This window comes from Thamnophis elegans, chromosome 7 (genome assembly GCF_009769535.1).
Source record: "Thamnophis elegans isolate rThaEle1 chromosome 7, rThaEle1.pri, whole genome shotgun sequence".
Taxonomy (NCBI): domain Eukaryota; kingdom Metazoa; phylum Chordata; class Lepidosauria; order Squamata; family Colubridae; genus Thamnophis; species Thamnophis elegans.
The window spans coordinates 22,686,129-22,708,568 of NC_045547.1; the positions used below are offsets into that span (position 1 = coordinate 22,686,129).

Below are 22,440 nucleotides of genomic sequence, written 5' to 3' on the forward strand. Positions count from 1 at the left end.
CCTTTGCTAGACCTATTCTTGAATACAGCTCATCTTTATGGAACCCGCACTGCATATCAGACATTAATACAATCGAACGAGTCCAGATATATTTCACAAGAAGAGCCCACCACTCCTCTGCTCACAACAGAATACTTTATACCACCAGACTTGAAATTTTGGGCTTAGACAACTTAGAACTTCACCGTCTTCGATCCGATCTAAGCGTAGTATGTAAAATTATCTGCTACAATGTCCTACCTGTCAATAAATACTTCGGCTTCAACCACAACAACACACGAGCACACAATAGATACAAACTTATGGCAAACCGCTCCAAACTTGATTGCAGAAAATATGAGTGGTCAATGCCTGGAATGCTCTACCTGACTCTGTGGTTTCTTCTGCAAAGCCCTAAAACCTTACACTATCTACCGTCGACCTCACCCCATTCCTAAAAGGTCTTTAAGGGGTGTGCATAAGCACACCAGCCCCAGTCCCTGTCCTAATATTCCCTTGTTATCGTATCCATTTCACATATTCATAGTCATGTATTCATAATCATGTTTATACAGTACTTATATCTGTTCTCTAATTCATGCTTGATGAAATAAAATAAATAATGAATAAAATAAACAGACAAAAGCTAAACACAGCAGTAGACTTATAACAACAATCTAGAATACTTATATTTATATAAAAAAGAGACTTTCTAGAGCCCCTGAAAACAATACTGTATTAATTAGCACAGATAACACCATTCATTCATTCATTCATTCATTCATTCATTCCAGATTTAGTTATTCCAGCTTGAACCCTTTTAAGTACACAGCAAAATGTATACATCAGTAGCGTTTCTACTTCCAACAGAGACAAGAAGTTGAGTACCAGGGGATCCTCCCTTATTCTGCGTCATGAAAAAAATAATGTGGTGTATTGGGATAAATTATCTGTCCAAGCAGGCCAGATCTGGAAATCAACTCCACAAAACGGTTAAAAGTATATTTACTAAATTTGGATGTAACAACAGAATCTTGCAAGTCTGTCTGTGCTGTACCTATTCCTCCTTCTTATACACCTGTGAATTAGGAGGTATCTGGAGGTATATTATCATCACTCTCTTGTGGACTATTTGTCACCCCTTTGTTGAATTGCTTAACAGAGCTTACATAACTCCATTAAGGTCATTTTCCTTACTTTCTGCAGTATTTCAACAACCACCAGTCCTTTTTCCAATAGAAGAGGATATATTAGTTGGGGTTGAATTGTGGATTCCTTGGTGCTCTCTGAGATTGATTGTTTGCTTCCTTATCCAACAAGGGAATATCTTCAGTGTTGGAGGGTGTGGGGTTTGCTCCCAGTTTATATACAGGAGCTTGCCTTGCCAGCTTTGGTGGAGAGGTGGAGCTCTCCCCTCACAATCAGGAGGTTGTGAGTTCAATCCTAGGTAGAGGCAGATGGGCAGGGGGTTGGACTAGATAACCTGCAAGGTCCCTTCCAACTCTGTTAAACTTCCTTTGTGACTAAGTGGCTCAGTGGCTAAGACACTGAGCTTGTCAATTAGAAAGGTTGGCAGTTTGTGGGTTTGAATCCCTAGTAGAGGTCTCCTGTCCGAGCAGGGTGTTGGACTAGATGACTTCCAAGGTCCCTTCCAACTCTGTTATTGTTTACTGTTAGATGTGGTTTTCTTCTTGGTAGTTCCTTGATGACAGTATTGTTTTCTCGATTACTGACCTAGTAATAATTCATTATTAGAAATTTTCTCTAGTTTCTGCAGGCAAAGTAAGTACCCTGCCACAGATTCAGGGCACTCAGTTGAGTAAATATTGTTTGCTAAAAATGACAGAATTCTCCTTACCATTCCTTGATTTAGTGCTACTTTTATCCTCTGGGTATCTACCACAGGGAACCAGATCTCTGCAATGACACACTGTTGAGTGACATCAATGTTGCAAGAATTCAAGATGTGGTAGATGGCTTTCATTTTCTTCACTTTGACTCCCCAGACCCACAGGTTCGCAGATGCTTCCTTCAATAGCCCCTGTCGATGGGAGTCAGTTTGGATGATTACCTGTAAGTAGGGGCAAAAGTTTAGATTAGGAACTCAACAAACGTATGGGCTACAACTACCCTATTAAAATTCCCCAGCCAGCCTGCAGAATGCCCTTCCTGGTTGAGAAATTCTGGCAGTTACAGACAGACACATGTGTATGATGAAAGAACTGGCTTAGATTCATAGTTTATATTTGCTCTACCCCACGGGTGTCATGTTGCCATGACGTTTTCCCTTTGCGGAGCTGGTGTGGGCGTGGCCTATGCATGATGCACCTGGCTTGCGGGTTGCCAGTTTGACACTACTGCTCTACCCCATTATTGGGACCATTTGACTAATTCTCCAGCTTCTTACATTTCACTCCCATCCCATATCAGCAGCTTCTACACTATGCCCACCTATTGTTCTATCTGCTATTAGTCCTGATGGCAACCGCAGTGGTGCTTTATTTTTATTATCAGCTGCCATTTAAATCTCCCATAGCACCCTAAGTGATGTGGCTCTGAAGCCTTATAAGAAACACAGTGGATGGTCTCTAGACCCAACTGCTTGCTGACTGGCACCATAAGAAGGATGCTAGGACACATATCTGAACTACATACTGTCCACTTCTGCCAGAGCTCCAACAGCTGCTAAGGATTGGCACATGCTGACCTAAGGCACACTCCATCTTACTAAGGAGTGGTATTTACTTACTTCCCTACCGGTTCACAAGTATGAGTGCATGCGCACGCGGTCACTTCGCTCACACGCGCCACCTCCGTGCATGCACACAGCCTTACACACATGCACTTTTGGTGAAAAAGGGGCCTAAATGGGATGCCGTAGAGCAGGGGCAGCTGGGCATGGCCACCCACGACTTCTGCTACGTCTGAACCAGTAGAATACCACCTCTGATATTACTCCAAGCAAAGCTAAAGACTACATACTGTGTTGAGATCTTCAATCCTTGTGTTGACGCCAGCAGCCATTTCTCGGCGTTCTCCGGCTGATTCGGGACAGGGATATACAGTGGCACGGAACCTAATGAAGAGACAATACCAGGTTGCAGCCACTGTATCCGCTGAAATGCACTTTACAATAAAGGTATCAAAGTTGTAATTGTTTTTAAAAAGGCAGTAGCTAGATTTTGAACCAGTACCAGGTATACAGATACCATGGAAGTTCTACATTGGTTTCCAACTGCTTAATGGACAATTTAAGATAAAATTGCTTTCTAAAGTAAATCTTGAATGGCTTAAGACTTGACTAGCTAAATGACTTAAGGGCTATTAGGAGCTTATCAAGCCATTATGTTCATTAGGAGAAGTGTTTTGGAGTCATGCTTCTCAAAGACTCATCTACCTGCCATGCAGAAGAAGGCTTTCTCTGTGGGGCTCCCAGGCGATGGGGGATATTCTATTGGGAGTGTTATTAGAATCAATAAAGTGTTTTGCTTTTGCTAGACTTTTCATTTTTATTGATTCTGCAAATTGTCCACCCCATTAGTCTCTCATCTGTAATGAACAAATATACCAGGTTTCTATGGTATAAACTTTTGAAATCAGGGCTGCTCGGGAGAATCTCTAGTTAAGATTCTGTGCAGTTCTGTGCAACCCCCAAATCCCACTACTGGTTGGCCCTGCCTCTCACCTGCCAGGAGTCCCCATTTTGGATGCAGGTAAATGCAGGGTGTGCACGGAGGCTTGGGGAGGGCATAAAACAGGCCTACCATAAGTTTGGGAAGTCCATTTCTGGCCCATTTCTGGCCTCCAGAGGGCCTCCAGCCTGGGGAGGCCATTTTCACCCTCGCAGAGACTTGAGGAAAGCCTCTGGAGCCTGGGGAGGGAAAAACCAACACACACACACACACACACACACACACACACACACACACACACACGGTCCACGAGGCTGACTAGGTCATGCCCACTGGGCAGAAAACCCCTTGTTAAAATTTTTGAAGCCCACTCCTGTTTGGAAACTATGTGTTCTGAGCATATTTAACTCACAAGCAGGCATATTTTACTTCCCTCACTACCCTTTTGCTCTTGGTGAAGTCAAGTTCTGGGATAAGAGGTTGTATTTACACTTTAAGTTCCATCTCCCTGTCGACCTTTCCCCATAACGTGTATTGAAAGGGAAAGTCTGAATATTTTAATTAACATTATTATTTTTCAGGAACTGTGGGCCAGAAGAGAGAGCAAGGCAGAAAAGTCATAATGTCACCAGTGGCTGCAGAGACCACTTGAGTTTAAGATCTATTTTTACATAATTTCTAGAGTAGATGATTTTAATAGCCAAATTGATTTGTTCCAATGCTGTACATAATGACTGGACTTTCCATTACTAGGAAAGCTTAAACATAGGGTGGGGGGGAGTGCTTCATCGCAAGAAGGAAATGCTACCTATCCAGTAGCACCATCAAATTTGCAGGAGGGTGGACAAATATTACAATAGCAATAGCATTTAGACTTATATACCACTTCACAGGGCTTTGCATCCCTCTCTAAATGGTTTACAGAGTCAGAATAATGCCCACAAAATCTGGGTCTTCATTTTATCAACCTTGGAAGGATGGAAGGCTGAGTCAAGCCGTTAGGAAGCCGTTCAGAATCGAACTGCTAGCAGTTGGCAGAATTAGCCTGCAATACTGCATTCTAACCACTGTGCTACCACGGCTCATGCAAACCTTTTTACTGTTCTGACCTAGGCTTCCTAAGATCATGAAGCAGACTCCTTGTCCTGATAAAATCTCTCTTATTTACGTTAAAGGGCATTCCTCCTCCAGCAAAGTCCCGACAAACAGTCTTCCATGAGATTTCACAACTACAGACCTTTATCAGGCTTGGAGAGTTGCCAGGCCGATATCTTTCAAATGCCATGCTGTAGCAGCAATTACTTGGCAAGATGTCAGGAAGAGATCTTCACCCTAATGAATTGAACTAATTGTCTCTTGCAAATTCCCCTCCTCTTTCACTCCTCTTTATTCCCTATGGGAGGGGCCATTCACCGTCCACCTGTGGCTTTCCTCCTGAGTTGATCCTTGTTCCTTAGCTGTCCCCTTCTCATGGCATCTTTGCGCATGTGCACACTGGGAATAGGCTCCAGCTGTACTTCTGCCCCACTGTTATCTGACTCCAAAGGCAGCTGATAACTGTCGGATGGCCCTGGTCCCATCTCTGTCTCCGACGCAGAGCACTCTTCAGAGCCTTCCCCAAACTCCAGGACTGGCCCATGTTTCTCCCCAACCCCCTCACTGTCTGAGTCTGCCACCAGCTTCACTGGCTGCTGGCAGGCCACAACATCTACTTTTGTACATCTGCATACCACAGCGGTAGGGTTACCATCACACTATTTTGTCTTCTACCCCACCTTGATGCTGCTATCCATGCCTATATTCTTCCAGCTTCAAGCACGACATGGATTCATCAATTATCTATTCAAATCAAACCATCAACTGAAGCATATTAATTAGTTTTTCATTAGGAAAAGCTTTAGATGCTCACCCCATTATTTTAAACCAAACTTTTAAGTTCTCAAATTGTAGTTGAAAAAATGTCTCTCTTTAAAAGAGCCCACACAAGCTACATTCCCTCCCTCCCCCCCTCAACACAGACAAGGTTTCAGCCCAATAGCTTTGATCTTTTCACAGTTCTTTTGCATGCCGGTTTTGCCTGTCAGAATGTCACTTTTACTTTAATGACACCTTCATCTAGGAAAGCACATGAACCATTCACTGGAGAGTTCTGAAATTGATAAAATCTGCTGGAGAACACCTATTAGTGTTACAGCATCCTCATTTGAAAGAGAGAAGGCTTGGGGGAAATGCTTATCTTTTGCTCTGCTTCCAATTTTAATAAATCTGGTAGGTAAAATTTAACACTCATTAATTTTTCTAGTGTTAAAAATTAAGAGCAACGTGCAGTAAAATAAAAAACAAGAGACAGAAACATTAGCAATAACCTTAAATCTTGAATTTCTATAGGTCAGTGATGGCTAACTTTTTGTCCCCGTGTGCCAAAATCATGCCCATGTGTGTCCACACCCATAATATCATGTGCCCCCCGTGCATGTGCACAGCCCTCCCTGTGCCCCGTTATGGGCCTAGCAGGCCTCCCTGAAGCCTCCTGGGACCAAAAATGGGGCATGGGGAGTGTACCACACACACCCTGCTCCCCCCACCCCCTGCACATGTGCACATGACACCACCCGACTCTGCACATGTGCATGCATCTCCCACATGCATAGCAAAGACTCAAAAATTAGCTGGCCGGAGGGAGGCGCGCGCACATGCATGGTAGAACTAAGCTGGGGTGACAGCTCATGTACCCCCCGAGAGGGCTCCATATGCACCTGTGGCACGTGTGCCATAGGTTCGCCATCATAGCTGCTAAGCCCATGAATAATTGGTTTGGATTTAGAAATGTGGCGCTTCAAATTTTCTAAGGTACTGTAAATCTCGAAGGACCCCTATCTTCAATATGGACATGGATGATATCATTTTGCCTCTCTTTAAGGAGCTGTCCTCACCCCCAAACGTTTGTAATCCATGGGGCATGTTCAATATGTCTATGGAGATTCTCCGTCATCCAGGTCATGGCTGACCCAAAGGCGCTTTTTTCCTTGAGGAAGTTTTGCTTCTCATCCAAGGAGCTTCTTCAGTTCTGACGCTTCTTATCTAAATTCCCAACCAGAACCGAGGAAGCTTCTTGGATGAGAAGTGACACGTCTTCACGGAAGAACAAACGAAGTCCAATTGCCTCTTTAAAAAACATCTTTGGGATGACATGTTCAATATCAATTTCAGTGACATAACCAGAAGCAATTGTAATAGTGATAATTCTCTATCAGATAGTTGTGAGTAAAGATTTAAATCTCACACGGGCAACCTGGATTGTATCAGCATGTTCCAACTCTGGACTTAATTACACTTTGAATTTTCCAGGCTGGGTCTTGTCTAAGACAAGACAAAACAGTGGGCATTAAAATCCCACTGAGATCAATCTGAAAGCCAACTCAAGTTTCATTAATTGACCAACTCAAGATTCATTAATTTCAGTTACAGTCAAAATGCTCTTTCTCACCCTTCACAAATCTTCTTGATTTTCTGTTTCAGCTGTTCCCCTTGATAGAAGATGATGAATACATTCTTTTTCATCTCTTCTTTCTGGGAAAGGAAATAGGATTTAGGGAGAAACTGTTTCAAAATGGTTACAGACGCAACCAAATGCAATCCCAGCCATTTCCTGGCATTGTAGCCCAGGTAAAAGATCTGAGGTAACACAATTAAAAACCTATTAGTACCTACAGTGACAGGATCTTCCAAGGGTGTATCCATTTCACTGAACTTCAGGTAGACGTTTCCCCTGCAGGCTCTCCACAGCAAACGTTCAAAAGTCACCAGCCTCTCTCTTTTAATCACACCAGCTATGAATCTATGGAATGCAAAACAAACATAATACCCCTGTATAACACACTCTGATAGAAGTAATTAGTTTATTGAATTAGACCAATTGTAATCCTACCACCAGTTCCTAGATTGGCCTTATCCACCATGGCACCTTCTGCATGTGTTGGGACTATTTTATTAATATAAATAAAATGACTGACTAACTGATAATTCCCAGCATTCTTAGATAGTATCAAATATCCTAAAACAGAATGGGAAAATTTTGGGAGCAAAAAGATGGCATGCTCTGAGGAACTTTACAATTGAGTGATGGTCATGTTAGTAGGACAGAGATGCAGTAGTACGGGGGGGTCAAACTCAAGGCCCACAGCCTGCATTCAACCCACGATGTGGTCGGATCCGGCCCGCGGAGCTGTCTTGGTCTACCCAGATGATAGTAGTTTGGGGAATGGCGTCCCCGGAAACATGATAGCATTTTAGGGAGTGGCGTCAAAGTGGCCATGCCCACCCAGTTGCCTACACTCACCCCTGGCCCCCCGAGGTCAACCACAGCCCTGATGAACTCAATGAAATTGAGTTTGACACCCCTGCGGTAGGACAAGGTTAACTTTAGCTTCACATGTGTAAGTGGGTCAAGTTTTAGATATTAATAAATATTTTGTGGGGAAGAAGTTGTGATGTTCCCCCATTTCTTCTTAAACTAAGCCTATGTAAGGGTTATGCAGTTGAAAGCCTATATATAAGCCTATATGCAGTTCTCATTTTTGTGTCTCAAAATGGTAGCACTTTGGAATTTAGTGGCGTGGTTAGAAAGGCTTGGGTACCAAGCAGAGATGACCATTTCTATAGAGAGAGCTATACGACTAAAGACTTTCAGCAAAATGATGAAATCATGACATAAGCTCAGCCCCTTTCATACATGCATGCAACACTGCAATAGATATGTGATGGGAGTGGAGCTTATATTACAAGGATATGATCCTCATTGCATCATTTGCTGCCTCATGGAGGCCTCTTCAGCCCAGCTCCGGGAGAAAGGGGAAATATTATGATGATAAATAAATAAATATGCTAATGGAGAATATTCTTCCCCGTCAGTTACATCCAGCCAGGAGAAAGTGTGTTCACTTCAATGAGATGCTTGAACCATAGTTCAAGCTAGATCACCAAGACATAAATATGGGGGAATACAACACAAAAGAAACAATACTCACCCCAGTTTTGCAGCAACTGCTGCAGGAGTACTTCTCAATTCCAATAGCCCTGAAGTATCTTCATTGAAGAAATCATCAGGCAAATTAGTCTCAGTCTGAAAGCAGGAGAAAGACTTAACCTAAAGCCTGATCCCAAAACTCAGCCAGTTCAAGATCTCTTTATTATTTACTAGCTGTTAACCTGGCATTGCCAGGTTTCACAAATGTCTGGACCAAATGTAATTTCTAGTGGTGGATTTTTCCCCTTACCAGAGGTAGCCCCCTTGTGGAGTACTGTGAAGCCATTACCATGGTGACTCCACTGCGCTGTATAATAGAAGCCATTTTAAGGCACAACAGGCTGTAGCTTAACAGAACACACATTCCAAGGGATGTTAGCGGGGTCTTATCCCCACAGTATTTGTTTCCAGAGAGTAAGTCATCTGTGCACCAAGTTTGGTTGAAATTGCTCAAATTGTTCCAGAGTTATGCTGGAACATTACATACACACACACACACACACACACACACACACACACACACACACACACACACAGAGCGCCATTTTTATATATAAAGATGGTGGTTTTAGGACACCTTTGGCTATCCTAGCATCCTCCAGATACCACAGGAATATTAGAGGCTAACCAGTGGATAAATAAAAGCTTACATCTGAAGGCCACTGTATTGGGGAAGGAATATTGGGGCATAACCAGCTGGGAGATAACAATGGAAATAGGCAAGAACAATTACATCATCAAAGAAAATAGAAGCATTTTTTTATTTTCTGGGAAGTAAGATAATATTAGAAAGACTTGGGTAAGCTCAAGAAAAGGAGCCTATTTTTACCAAGGTTCTGTTACTATAGCCTATTTCCAAAAGTAAGTTCTAATATTCCTGAAGAGTTGGTTCCCTAACCTGATCTACCACGGAGGACTAGCACAGCAACACATAGCCACCCTTGGCTGAGACTTGGTGGGGGATCAGTAAGAATTCCCAGAATCATTGCTGGGACTGATGTAATGATACGTGGGAATGACCTTGAGAGGCAAGGGAAGAGCTGCAGTCAGGGCAACAGTCAAATATGAGGAAGCTTAGCCCATTGAAAACACATGGAATAGCATTTGTTTCAGTAGGGACCCTCCCTAGTTTCTTGGACTGTAAAGTTAAGAGGGGAGAGATGTACTTTCAGGCTCGCAAGACTCTGTTAATTCTGTCAAGATTGAACCATTTTGTGTCTTTCAAACTTAACACTTTTCAACTTGCCAATTAATTAGGGGGAGCAAAGAGGGAAATAGAATGCTGAGAATGTGAGTGGGGATTGTGAGAGCCTGGCAACCATCAAGGTCACCACTGTAGGTGCTTGAGAAAGAGATGGACTGTTCCCATAATAAAAGGAGGCTTCATAACTGGACAATGTGATCACCCAATGGTGGGAGAAAGGAATAGTATTGTTTAACTAAGCATTTGCACAGGAAAACCAGAGCTGCTTTTGTTTCTTCAGTACCAAAATGGTGTATCTAATAAAATTTTACTTTTGGGTATTCAAAACTCCGGAGAGCTTATTTTGGATTGACTAGTTGGACAGTTGGCAGTAACTTTACAATAAAGCAGAACTAGTACTTCTAGGTGTGCTTCTTGTCTGGACTACCTCAAAAGGCTCAGATGGTTGAGCTGAACCCAAATTCTGAAATGACAAGAATGCATTCAAAAATTGTGTCACCTCAAAGAAGTCTTGGGTTTTCTTCAGGAGATGTTTGAGTTCAGTGAGTTCCAGAAGGTTCTGCCTCAATGACTGCAGGTTCTGGTTGGCTTCTTCCAACTCACATTCCAGTTTCTCCAAGACGGTCTGTTTATAGGCGGAGAGAAACAGAAGCACTGTATGTCCAAACATTCTGTCACACACTTCAGTGCTGACAAAATAGATTATTCTAAAGATGGATTATTACACAGCAAACATTTCAAAATGCATCTCAGCATGTTAGGCAATTTTACAGTGAATATTAACGTCTCAGCCCTACTTCTGGGTATGAATGATTCACAAATGATATAAATTAAATGCAGGTAGTGAAATAACTAACGGAAAATCCAGCAAATCATCTTCTGTTTATTTTAGGTAAAACAATGAGGGATTCTAACATGTTTTTTACATCTCTGCTAGTTAAGCAACAAGCTTCCAAGTCATTTACTTTTTGTTCTCAATTCAGCTTTAACCATTAACCCTACTGATCATAGTCTGTCTAGACTAACAGGTAAAAAGAAAATATTCCTTTGAATCAACGGTGATTTCTTGTTACTTCATTGACATTGGATTTTTTTCAGAAGTGTTTATACCTTCCCAGGGTAGCCTATAACCCTGGTATTCCTGGTATTCCTCCTATCTAACACCAGCTAAGTGCAATCCTACTTAGCTTTTAAGTTAGTCAAGAGTGAGAAAGTACTGGATTACCCAATTCCTACCCTCCCAGGTTTAAGTATTAGTTAGAGCAATCTCCAATCTATGGCTTCACAATATATTGGATTATTGGTATCATAATCCTCCGCCAGCATGGCCATATTGGCTGGAGAAGATGAGAACCATAAGTAATTAACTTTATTTGTAACTATAACATAAAGCATACCATGAAATAACAATAGAATAGTAGAAGTAAAATGATTTTTTTTAAAAAAAAAGGAAGAGTAGTAGACTTAAGAAGGATAAAACATGATAAAGCCAGAGCTACAATTAGCAACTACAAAATTGAATAAGCTGTTGCATTTATAAACTTTCTATATCAAACAAACTATTCTGAGTGACTCTGGACTTAATGGTATTAGTAACGATCTTGACTTAATGTTATTTTGGATTGTCATCTCCTGCTGGGTTAACCCAACTGTCTACCATGCTTCTCTAACCAAAAACATGCAAAGCCTACCTCTAAGTCAATCATTTCTCGTGGTGGTGGAGTATCTGGATATTTCCCGTATATGACAGGTGGGATCTCCTCCCCCATCTCACTTTCCAGAAAACCTGGGAGGAAAAACAAATGGAAACACACTGGCTAAGTTCACAAAACACACTCTTCTGCCTTTCCCACACCATATGAAACTTGGTTAGTTACAACTTTAATGATTAAGGGTTTTGTACGAACATGGATATGGCCTAACTTTTCACCTCTTTAATAAATGGAGTGACAAGTTGTGTCACGTTAAAGAGATATCCTCTGCATTAATCATTGGGGCAACCAGGCTTTGAGTGGTTAAGGGCAACAGTTTTTAAATCTCTGGTTTTCTTAATTGGCAATGGTATAATAGCATCACTGGAAGAAACACAGGGAAATATTTTCAGTCCTGCTTTTCATTTTTACAAGGCAGAAGACATCTCTCATTAAAAAACAGGTAGGTTAAACCCTACGGAAAGTTGAAGATATTTGTTTTTATTGCTTTGTTTGCCAAGGATCTACAGAATATCAGAAAACTTTTTCAAAAACAAAAATGATCTGGAAAGAGTGATGGTGAACAGTTTACGAATGGCAATACCAATAGCACTTAGACTTATATACTGCTTCATAGTGCTTTTATAGCCTTCTCTAAGTGGTTTTCAGAGTCAGCATATTGCCCCCAACAATCAGGGTCCTTATTTTACCCACCTCGGAAGGATGAAGGCTGAGTCAACCTTGAGCCGGTGAACTGCCAAACTGCTGGCAGCAGTGATCAGCAGAAGTAGCCTGCAGTACTGCACTCTAACCACTGCACCACCGTGGCTCTTAAAGAGTTTCCAAGAAAGCTAACCACATTTTTAAACTTTTCGACTTACACATACATAGATAATTGTCAAATGTGGATTGTGTAACTATATCCTTGAATGGAAAAACACCTTTGGGACATCCTTGGGTGTTAACCCATAGGAGGCAATTTTTTCTAAGAAGTTTATTTATGCAACTAAGCCTTGCTGTTGGCACTGATCAGCAGATTCCCCAAGATCTCCAGCAAAAAGGTTTTACTGCAATACGATTTTAGGAATCTGAAATCTGCCTTTGGGATTTTCTACTCATTTGGGCATGGTCTACAGCTGCTGCCTCCAAACCTTTGGGCACCAGGGACTGGTTCTCTGGAGGACAGTTTTTCCATGGACTGGAGGTGTGGCATGGTTTCACTCATTGTCTGGTTTCACTCACTTGTGCGGCCTGATCCCTGGGAAGCCACGGACTGGTGACGGGGGTTAGGGACCAATGGTCTACAGTGATCTACAGCAAGCAGTGCCTCCTTTTCAGTTAATACTGTACCTTATTTCCACTTTTTGTTCAGTTCCTGGGGACCTTTAAAATGCTAAATCAAAAAGTGCTAATAATTGCTGTTTATGTGCACTAAAACATTCTAGAGATTGACTAAGAACAGTTCTCAATAAATGTAATTTTTCAATAAACTAAAAGCTACTTACGAAGGACCCTTTCTAAGGATTCACATCTTCTTACTTCATTCACAAACCTTCTTTGAAAGTTGTTCACATTTGCATTCAACTAAAGAAAATTCATATAAAAACAAAACGTTAGTCAAATTATCCAACATTATATCTATCTATCTATCTATCTATCTATCTATCTATCTATCTATCTATCTATCTATCTATCTTCTATCATCCATCCAATCCAGGCTGATGGTAAGAATTCTAGGAATTATGATTCTACCACATCAGATTGTATGAAAATAAAGAACGATGAAGTCATGAACATTTAGTGGAAGAACATATCTAAGGATTCAACTGGACATATCCATCAACAGATCAAAGTAAAATTATTTCTTCAAGCTAATGTATCATCATGGACAATATTGTAACTAATTATTTTGACTTATTACAGAAATATATATAGTTTCATATTCATAATTTTGTAGGTCATTTATATCTTTTTCTCATATAATATATTTGCCCAGATTGTAGACCAAAAACAAAGGTTCCTTTAAATCCATTATTTATAAAGAGGGTGAAAAATGTGATGCTTTCTACATAGGTAATTCTTAGAATTTTACGAAAAGAATTTAAATGATGTTTAACAAGCTAAACAAAATATAATTTACTAAGGCTGAGTTTCCTAATTAAATGCTGTAAAGTGAATGGGTATGCAGAATATCTGATTCTTCTGAGAAATATTTACAATAAACAAGTAACTAAGAACTGAACTTGGAGAAACAGTGATTCAGAAAAGAATTGAGCTAAGAAGGCACATGATCTTTAGATCTTTTTAACCTGTTAGCAAATGTACTTCAAGAATGGCAAGAGTGGAATGGCTCCACTGGCAAAGCTCAGTTTAACACGAGGAAGTGAAAAAAATGATGTTATATTTAGAAGAAAAAGATATCAGCTAATATCCCTAGTGAAAACACAACTGAGAGCAAAGTAACCAAGATGGTGAATAACTTTATTTTTCTGGAATCAAGATTGATAAAGAAATAAAGAGATTTATCCCAGGGACAAAGGTAATACCATTTTAGAAAAGATAATGCAGAATGAGCTTATTTCTCAGATAAAAAGATCAGAATAATAAAAGCAATTGTTTTCCTGTGTTAAACTGCAAATGTTGGGAGGGAGGGGGGTGGTTGAGAAAGAATACAAGGGAGAAAGAAATTGTTATTAAAAGTACCACGAACAGCAAGATGGATGAATCAATTGGTCCTGAACAACTGGTCCCTTGAGGCAAAGACTGGTAAACAGAAACTCAGACACTTAAAATAGACAATGTAAGCAAACAATCAATTAGAAGAGAGGATGCTTCTTGGCTGAGGTTGAGAAAAGTGGAAAAATGAAGAGACAAAGAATAAAGCAGATAGTCGGAAGGTATCAGGGAAATATCCTTGCAAGATCCAGCCAGTGATTATCATTGGGGTGAGGCCAGGATGGTACAATCTGTCAGAGTTTGTTGCAGAAATCAAATCCAGAAAGCACACACGGGTAACTGATGCAGCAGGATTCATTAACTTCTCTTTATATACATAATAACACGAGACATATATACAATACCAAGAGTGGTTCTTCCAATGTGGTGGAGAGGAGAGATTGGTTTCAGTTCCAGCAGCAGACTAGTTTTAGTTCTAGCACAGATACAGAGCTACAGAGCTAAGCCATGCCCAGGCTCCAAAGTGTTTCAGCTCCCATTGGCTGACCTTGTTTCTAAGCCCTATTCCAATTCATGAATATACTCTGACAGAGTCACTGAAACTGGGCCTGACTTGATGATACCTACTTAAATTACTATTTTACATTACTTTCTTTCTTTCAAGAGAGTAATGCTGAAACCAAAATTAACTGAGACTAGAATAGTAATTATTCTATATCCAATTTATGTTTGGATATAAAGAAACACAACAGCACTAAGTGCAAACTTAACGAACAGTCAATGGAAAGCATCCTAAATCAGGGGTGTCAAACTCATGTTGTCATGGTGGCGTCACATGACATATCGGGACTTTTTTCCCTTCGCTAAACTAGACATATCTGGCCTGCCTGCTGGGAGTTGGACAACCCTGTCTTAAATCAACAACTTTCCATTATTCTGCACTAACATGTTCTATGAAACAAATACTTTCTTCCCTATCCTTATTTTGCATTTGTTTGTTTTTTGTTTGCGTGGGGCATTAATGCAGAGAAGAATTCTGAAAAACACACCTTTTTGTAATTTTGTTTAAAATTTGGTTTTAAAGTAGATTACATCATTCCCATTCTTCTTATTCTTAAGTGCTTTCAAAGTTGTATTTTAAGAAACATTGGTGTTTTTTCTGCCAAATGTTTGAAGATTCCTCCACTTTTAAGAAAAATCAGCAATAAAGGAATTTCCCAGAAACTCAACTTGCTTGTCATTACTGATCTTTTGGCTCAACATTCTGCTATGCAAGGTTATAAAATATTCAAGATGATGCATTTTCACCTCCCAAGAGTAGAGCTTATTACGCGAACAAAGGTCACCACTTCATTTTATCAAGAACCACATTCCCTTACAAATAAATTGTTGGGTGTTTCATGCGAACAGTAGACGGAACAAGTAGACCCCAAAGTGGGTGCGGTTAATCATTCCCTATGGAATTATTAATAATTAATTAATTAATTAATTATTTTCTTTTCTAATGCTACTTTATCTTCCCCTCTTTTTTCCTGTTGCAGTTCTTGTCATTCTCGTGTATTAAATACATACCATGCCTTTACTGTACTCAAGGCAATTTACCCGAGGGCAGGGCTGAGGTTCCACAAATCTACAGTGCCGTTTAGAACCGGTTCCAGCTCCCTCCCCCTGTCTGTCCAGACATCATCAAGATGAAGAGCGAGAGGAGGAATTCTGGGAGTTGAAGTCCACAAGTCTTAAAGCTGTCAAGTTTGAACACCCCTGGGTTTTTTTTTTTTCTAAAGGGTTAGGGGTGCAAGGGTCTTGTAACTTGACAGCTTTAAGACTTGCACACTTCAATGCCAGAGTTTCTGAGCCAACATTTTGGTTGCTAAGCAAGAGTGTTGTTAAGTGAGTTTCACCACATTTTACAAGTTGGCCACGCCCACCCAGTCACATGGCTGGCAAGCCACTCCCACCCAATTTCATGGCCTGCAAGCCACTCCCACAAAGCAGGCCACATCTACAGAAGACGTTCTAAAAAATTTTGAAACCCACCACTGCCCGAGGGTCTCAATTTATTTTGGGGAGCCAAACTGCACTGAGAAACAGTGACTAATTGAGGGCAGATTCAAAGGGATCTATCACAATTTGGCATGGCCAACTTGCCATGGCTAACTCACCACAGCTAACTCGTCACGGCCAATTCACTGCGGGACAACTTTCCACGGCCATCTTGCCACAGGACAACTCACTGCTGGTCAAGAGTTACACTACCGTGTTTTCCCCAAAATAAGACACGGTCTTATTTTCTTTTGATCCACAAAATAAGTGCTTGGCCTTATTTTCAGAGAGGTCTTATTATTTTTGAGGTGCAGTAGGCAGCCAGCGTGGTCACCTCATGGCTGCTGCTGTTTTCAAATATTTTCAGGGAGGGCTTATTTTAGCACATGCGCTCAAAAGCCCGATTGGGCTTAGTATCTGGAGAGATCTTATTTTCAGGGAAACAGGATAATACCAAAGCGTGGCACGACAAAACCGCGCTCGTCAAAATAGCGGTGATAAAACCGTGTCGCTAAAGCCGCGACGTCATCACCGCGACGTCATCACCGCCACGACAACAGCGCAGCGACAGAAGGGCGCTTTAAAACAGCGCGGTGGCAGAAAGCCGATTTAAATTAAGGTAAGGGTTAGGATTAGGTTTAGGGGTTTGCTTTAGGTTTAGGTTTAGGTTTAGGGTTAGGGTTAGGGTTAGGGTTAGGGTTAGGTTTAAGGTTAGGTTTAGGGTTAGGGTTAGGTTTAGGTTTAGGGTTAGGTTTAGGGTGCTGAGTGCTTCGGAAGGCGCAGATTTTCCCTCCACGGTTATGTCATCGCGGTAGGGTCGCCTTTTTCCTTAGCGCTTCAGACGGCGCGGATTTGCCCTCCGCACTTATGTCGGCGCGGATAAGGGCTTCGCGGTTTTGTGGTGGAACCATACCAAAGAAATGGGAGAATAGAATCATTAAAGAAAGGATGCAAAAAGAGGGACAGAATGAAATATGAATGGCAAACATAAAAATATTTTTTATTTATTTTAATAATTAAATAGAATTGTTAAATTGTCCCACAGCGAATTGTCCCGCGTCAGGTTGGCCATGGCAAGTTGGCTCCAGCATGTTGTCCCATTCCCAATTCAAAGGGAACTCACTAGATCTAGTCTACCCTCTTTAAGCTCTACAATATCCTCATTCTTGCTTCTGTAGATGACATTCCCCTACTTTCTATGGGTATTGAGAAGTACAGGCTGGGTTACTTTTAGTGTCTACTCACATCTCTGAACTGGACCAAACCCAGCTTTCCAAGTTCTGCAACACAGCAATAGGCAGACTCCACCTGAAGAAAAAGTTGTCTCAGACACATCTCTTCGCTCCGAAACATGGATGCCATCTTTCATATTCTCTTAGGGTGAAGACATGGAGAAAGACATAAGGTGATGGGTATAAGTAATGCTAAATAACACAAAGCATTGTCATGTCAATAAGGTTACTTTTGATGTAGGGGGAAACTGTAGAAACCACGCAAGGTCTATTCTATTACTGGATAGAGCATGATGGTCATCTCAGGTCAAAGAACTATAGCAGCATTGAAGTACAATTCAGATTCTGGTTCAGTTTGTTTCTCTGTGTGGAATGGATAGAAAGCAACATCTGCCTCTTTAGTTCACACAACAAATGCTTGCCTGGAAAGCATCAGTTCTGAATAATGGTCAAGTCATTATTTGGGCTGAACATAAATAGCCTGGGAAAGCAATGGCAACACTAGATGGCCTACTGCCCTTTTCTAGGTGGCTTCTTCAATGAAGGTCACATGTGAAGGGACCTGAAAATGCAGTCCAATATCCCCTTCGATATCCTCATTGAACTTCTCAGAATTTACTTTTATGTAGACCCATAATATGATTGCATGAGAGCCAATTTGGTGTAGTAGTTAAGGCATAACTACTAGAACCGTGCTGGCAAACCTATGGCATTCATGCCAGAGGTGGCACATGGAGGCCTCTCTGCTGGCACGTAAGCCGTTGATCCAGCTGAAGTCCACCGAGCATGCACATGCGCCGCCCACTGACCAGCTGGTTTTCGGGTCTCTGCAACGCGTGTTGTTTAATCATTTTGGTCCTAGGAGGCTTTTGGGAGGTCTGCTAGGCCCAAAATGGAGCGCGGAGGGCGCGCATGCATGAGAAAGGGGACAGAGCACAGGGGGGGCGCGTGCACATTGTATTATGGGTGAGGGCACCCACGCGCTATCTTGCACCTGTCATGCTTTCGGCATGCAAGGACAAAAAGGATAGCCATCACTGGGATAACAGGAGACCATGAGTTCTAGTCCAGCCTTAGGCCAGTCACTTACTTTCAGCTATACAGAGGAGGCAAGGGCAAACTACTTCCAAAAAGCCTTGCCAAAAAAAATGCAGGGACTTATCCAGGTAGGAATCAACATAGACTCAAAAAAAAAAAAAAGTAGAAAAGAAAAAAAAGAAAAAAACAAATGCAGAATTAAAATAAGATGACTGTAAACTTATGAGTTGACTAAAATAGGGAGCAAACAGATGAGCAGACTCATTCCATGCAGTCTGGCAGCAAACCCTGGCAAAGAAAAACTATTTTCACACGTTTACTTCAATATATGAAATATGCACCCATGTATTCCTATAGACATATAAACACACATACACGAATCACCTTCTTTCTCAGACACATACAAAACGTAGATACACCCAGTTATTTGGTCTCAGTACATCCTAGCAAAATTGCAGGAGCAAAAGAAGGTAAAGCTCAGTGATCCATTCAGGTTATGTATATCTCTAAAATTAAAAAAAAAATGGCATAATTTGAAAAAAGCCTTCAAACATTAATACGTTAGCCTTAGCAACTTTAAGCTATGTGGACTTCAATTCCCATTCTTGGGATAGAAGTCCACGTATTTTAAAATGGCCAGGTTAAGATACAATGCTTGGGGCATAGAGAATGGAGGTGGAGCCAAGAGAAGAATCATTCTGGAATTGTTACATTCCCACAAGCCCAGCCCATCTTGAATTCCATTAACTCTTATCTAGTACCAATTTAGTGCTGATTGCTAATTTGATCAGATTTCTTGTGTATAGGCATAACTAATAAATCAGCTTAATTAGAACTTAACAATGGTCCTGCTTTGCAACATTAATTTCCCTATCGTTATGTCTTGTTTTAAAAGTAACCACAAACAATACTATATATTGACACATACCTGTAGTTATCAGTGTATAATTATTTGTGCTTTATCCCTAAAATAAGACATAAAAATACTTTTTTTACTTTTTTAATGTAAAAAAGAAAACACCTCTCCTTTTTGTGGATAATTGTATATGTATAAAATATATATATACACTATATATACTGTATACTATATACCACACCCACACAAACACACATACAATTTCCTTTTTTTAAAATTCCATGCTACAGAGACGCCACCTAGTACTTTGCAAAATTACTTCATTAAATGCAACCCATTAATCAACAAAGACTGTGATCCTATGGCCAAAGTCATACCCCATTGCTTTCAATAGGGCAGGTTTCCAAGTATGTCTGCTGATTAAAACTACTATGTTTCAAGCATTCACAACCACATTCACAACATCTAGGAAAAGGGGAAAGCTTTGTTTTACCCTTGACTAGTTCCCTAACATTGTATTCATAGCCAGGCATGGCTTTGGATTAGGACTGGAGAATATATTTGAAATGGCTGTGTTATCATCATTCACAATTAATATTTTAATTTATAGCCTGTCTTTTTTTTTTCTACAGAAGCTCAAGGCAGCATACATAGCATCCCCTCTTCCCATTTTTCCTGCAAGAACAGCTCTGTGCAATGGGTTGGGTTGACAAAGAATGGAATCCTTGCAAACCTGCTATCTCAATTATTCCTTTTGGCTAGTTTTGGTTAAGGAGTCCAAAGAAACCAACTAAAAGAAACCAACCAACCTTGGAAGAAAATAGAAATGAAGAAGGTTCTTGCTGCTTAGTTCTTTCTCAACCCCTTCCCAGAAACCTTTCCTTCTGCTATTTATTGTCCTAGCCTTCCTGCAAGCAAGAGAGTAAAGGAAGGAGGGAATGGGTTATGGGTGAGCATAGCATCCCCTTGAGGGAGGGAGGGAGACTTGCAACAGTGAAGCTCCAGAACAATCAGGAAGAGCTACAAGCCATCCAAGGAGAGACTATCATGCATATTATCTTGAAAGGTTTAATTCTTTGGAGTTGAATTTTTAAGCAATGGCATGCTGTCAACATAGTAATCCACAGTATTAGATCTACTCATTTTGCTGGCTTTTCAGTAAAAGCCACAAGTACATACATTGCACAGTACTTGTGTCAAGATCAGGCATTTAAAAAATATTTCAAGCATGCTTTCATGCTTTTGTGTTGGTAATCATTCATTTCTGCAGAAATTATTAAATTAATCAATGAAAGTTTAAGGTCTTGGGTAATAAGAGGAGAGGGGAGGAAATGTCAGGGACGTTCCTTGTTTTTATGAATTGAAGTTTTCTTGAAACATGGTCTAAATTGCTTTAGGAGTACTAATGTTAGCCTGTTACTTTGTTTATATATTGTTCCTCAGAACCAAACACAATTCAGGCTTGATCTGTTTCTCAGTATTTACTTTTGAAACTTATAATATGGCAGGTTTTTTTTAATAGTATGTTACCATATGGAGTTCAAACACAGCCATAAGAAAAATTAATCTGTACTCACTTGAAACTACTGTCAAAGTTAGAAACTCCAGTAATTAGAATGCAGCATTGCAGGTTAATTCTGCCCATTGCCAGGAGTTTGATCCTCACTGGCTCAAGGTTGACTCAGCCTTCCAAGGTCAGTAAAATGAGGACCCAGATTGCCAGGGGCAATATGCTGACTCTGTAAACCACTTAGAGAGGCTGTAAAAGCACTATGAAGCGGTATATAAGTTTAAGTGCTATTGCTATATGTGACTGCTAACACACATGCTTGAGAAACAGTTCTGGATTGCAAGAACCTACCATACACCACAGATGGAAAACCAGCTCTCCACAGTTTTTGTCTACATCTCTCAGTTACCTAAACTTGAAATTTAATTTAATATATTCAGCAAGCCAAGAAGGTAATCAAAGTCTGAACCACTGTTACCCATTCATGAAACTATTCTAAAGTAGAGAATATCTCAACTACCCTACTACAAATATTCACAGATGCTTCCGGTACAAGTGAAGCTTAGAAATCTAATCTAATTATCAAACTGATACACTTGTCAATCATTACTAATGAATCATCATGCTATTTAAAACCACATCTATATCATTCATCTATTGCTCCCAGGCATTTGTTGGCTTTTTTTTAATTTTAAAGTTATAATTAGATCAGCACACTAGCAATTAGAGAGCCTAAACATCCAGCCCTCATCTAGTGCTAATTGCTGGTTTTGAAATATATATTCCGCTATTTGATCAAGGCCTGTGTTATTTAATGTCGAGGAGAGAGGGAGATCATATCTTGTTCATGGTAGAAAAATATTCATCATATTTTAAAGTCATTTTCTTTGGGAAAATGCAGTAGGCCCTAAAATGCAGAGAAATTACAGTTCACCATAGGACTGTGGATATAGCCACACCAAGATCTCACCTCCTTTAATCCAGTGTCTTTTTCTTGTTTCTGAGTGTCGCAGAGAAGTTTGAAGCTGCTTCCAGCGTAACAGAGCAGCAAATGAAATACTGGGATGACATGGGGTTTTCTAGATGTGTGGCTTAAAACTGGACCAAACAGGACTAAAAAGAACACTGCCCGCCAGTCATAAATTGCAAAAAGAGAACAAAAGGAAACATAAAAAGAAAGAAACCAAGAGCAAACTCTTTGCCTAAAAACCTTTCAACTTGAGGTCTTTGTGATAAACACAAATATTGTTATGTCAGCAGCAAAGTGTTGCTATAAGCAACATAATAAAGTTTTGATAGAAATGGAGGCACCTCCCTGTTTCATTCTTCCTCTTTCCTTCTTCCTCCTTAATGTCAGATTCTTTCCTTCTCTGTTAGCCGAGCTTTCAGAATTTTAGAAAGTTTGTATTAAATAAAGAAAATTTAATGTTCCTGATTTGCACTGACAAATTAAAGACTTCAGTTCATATGTACGTTTCTTCATACCCAATTTGAGGACTACGTTTCATTTAGCTCTTCCATAATTTTTAAATGCAGTCTTCCTAAGTGCATGC

At 40.5% G+C, this 22,440-nt stretch overlaps 1 protein-coding gene across 2 annotated transcripts in view; it reads right to left on the reverse strand.

The window, feature by feature from the left end:
- The window catches only part of ATP6V0A4 (ATPase H+ transporting V0 subunit a4), a 42,061-nt gene extending 24,448 nt beyond the window's left edge, over positions 1–17,613 (reverse strand). For both annotated transcript variants that reach the window (XM_032221530.1, XM_032221531.1), the window contains exons 1-9: positions 17,497–17,613; positions 13,038–13,116; positions 11,533–11,627; positions 10,341–10,466; positions 8,639–8,733; positions 7,323–7,449; positions 7,099–7,181; positions 2,962–3,055; positions 1,838–2,050 (exon numbers count right to left, since the gene is read on the reverse strand). In XM_032221530.1, coding sequence (XP_032077421.1) covers positions 1,838–2,050; positions 2,962–3,055; positions 7,099–7,181; positions 7,323–7,449; positions 8,639–8,733; positions 10,341–10,466; positions 11,533–11,627; positions 13,038–13,116; positions 17,497–17,613 — 1,029 coding nt within the window. The remainder of the gene's footprint in view (positions 1–1,837; positions 2,051–2,961; positions 3,056–7,098; positions 7,182–7,322; positions 7,450–8,638; positions 8,734–10,340; positions 10,467–11,532; positions 11,628–13,037; positions 13,117–17,496) is intronic.
- Between the last annotated feature and the right edge of the window lie 4,827 nt (positions 17,614–22,440).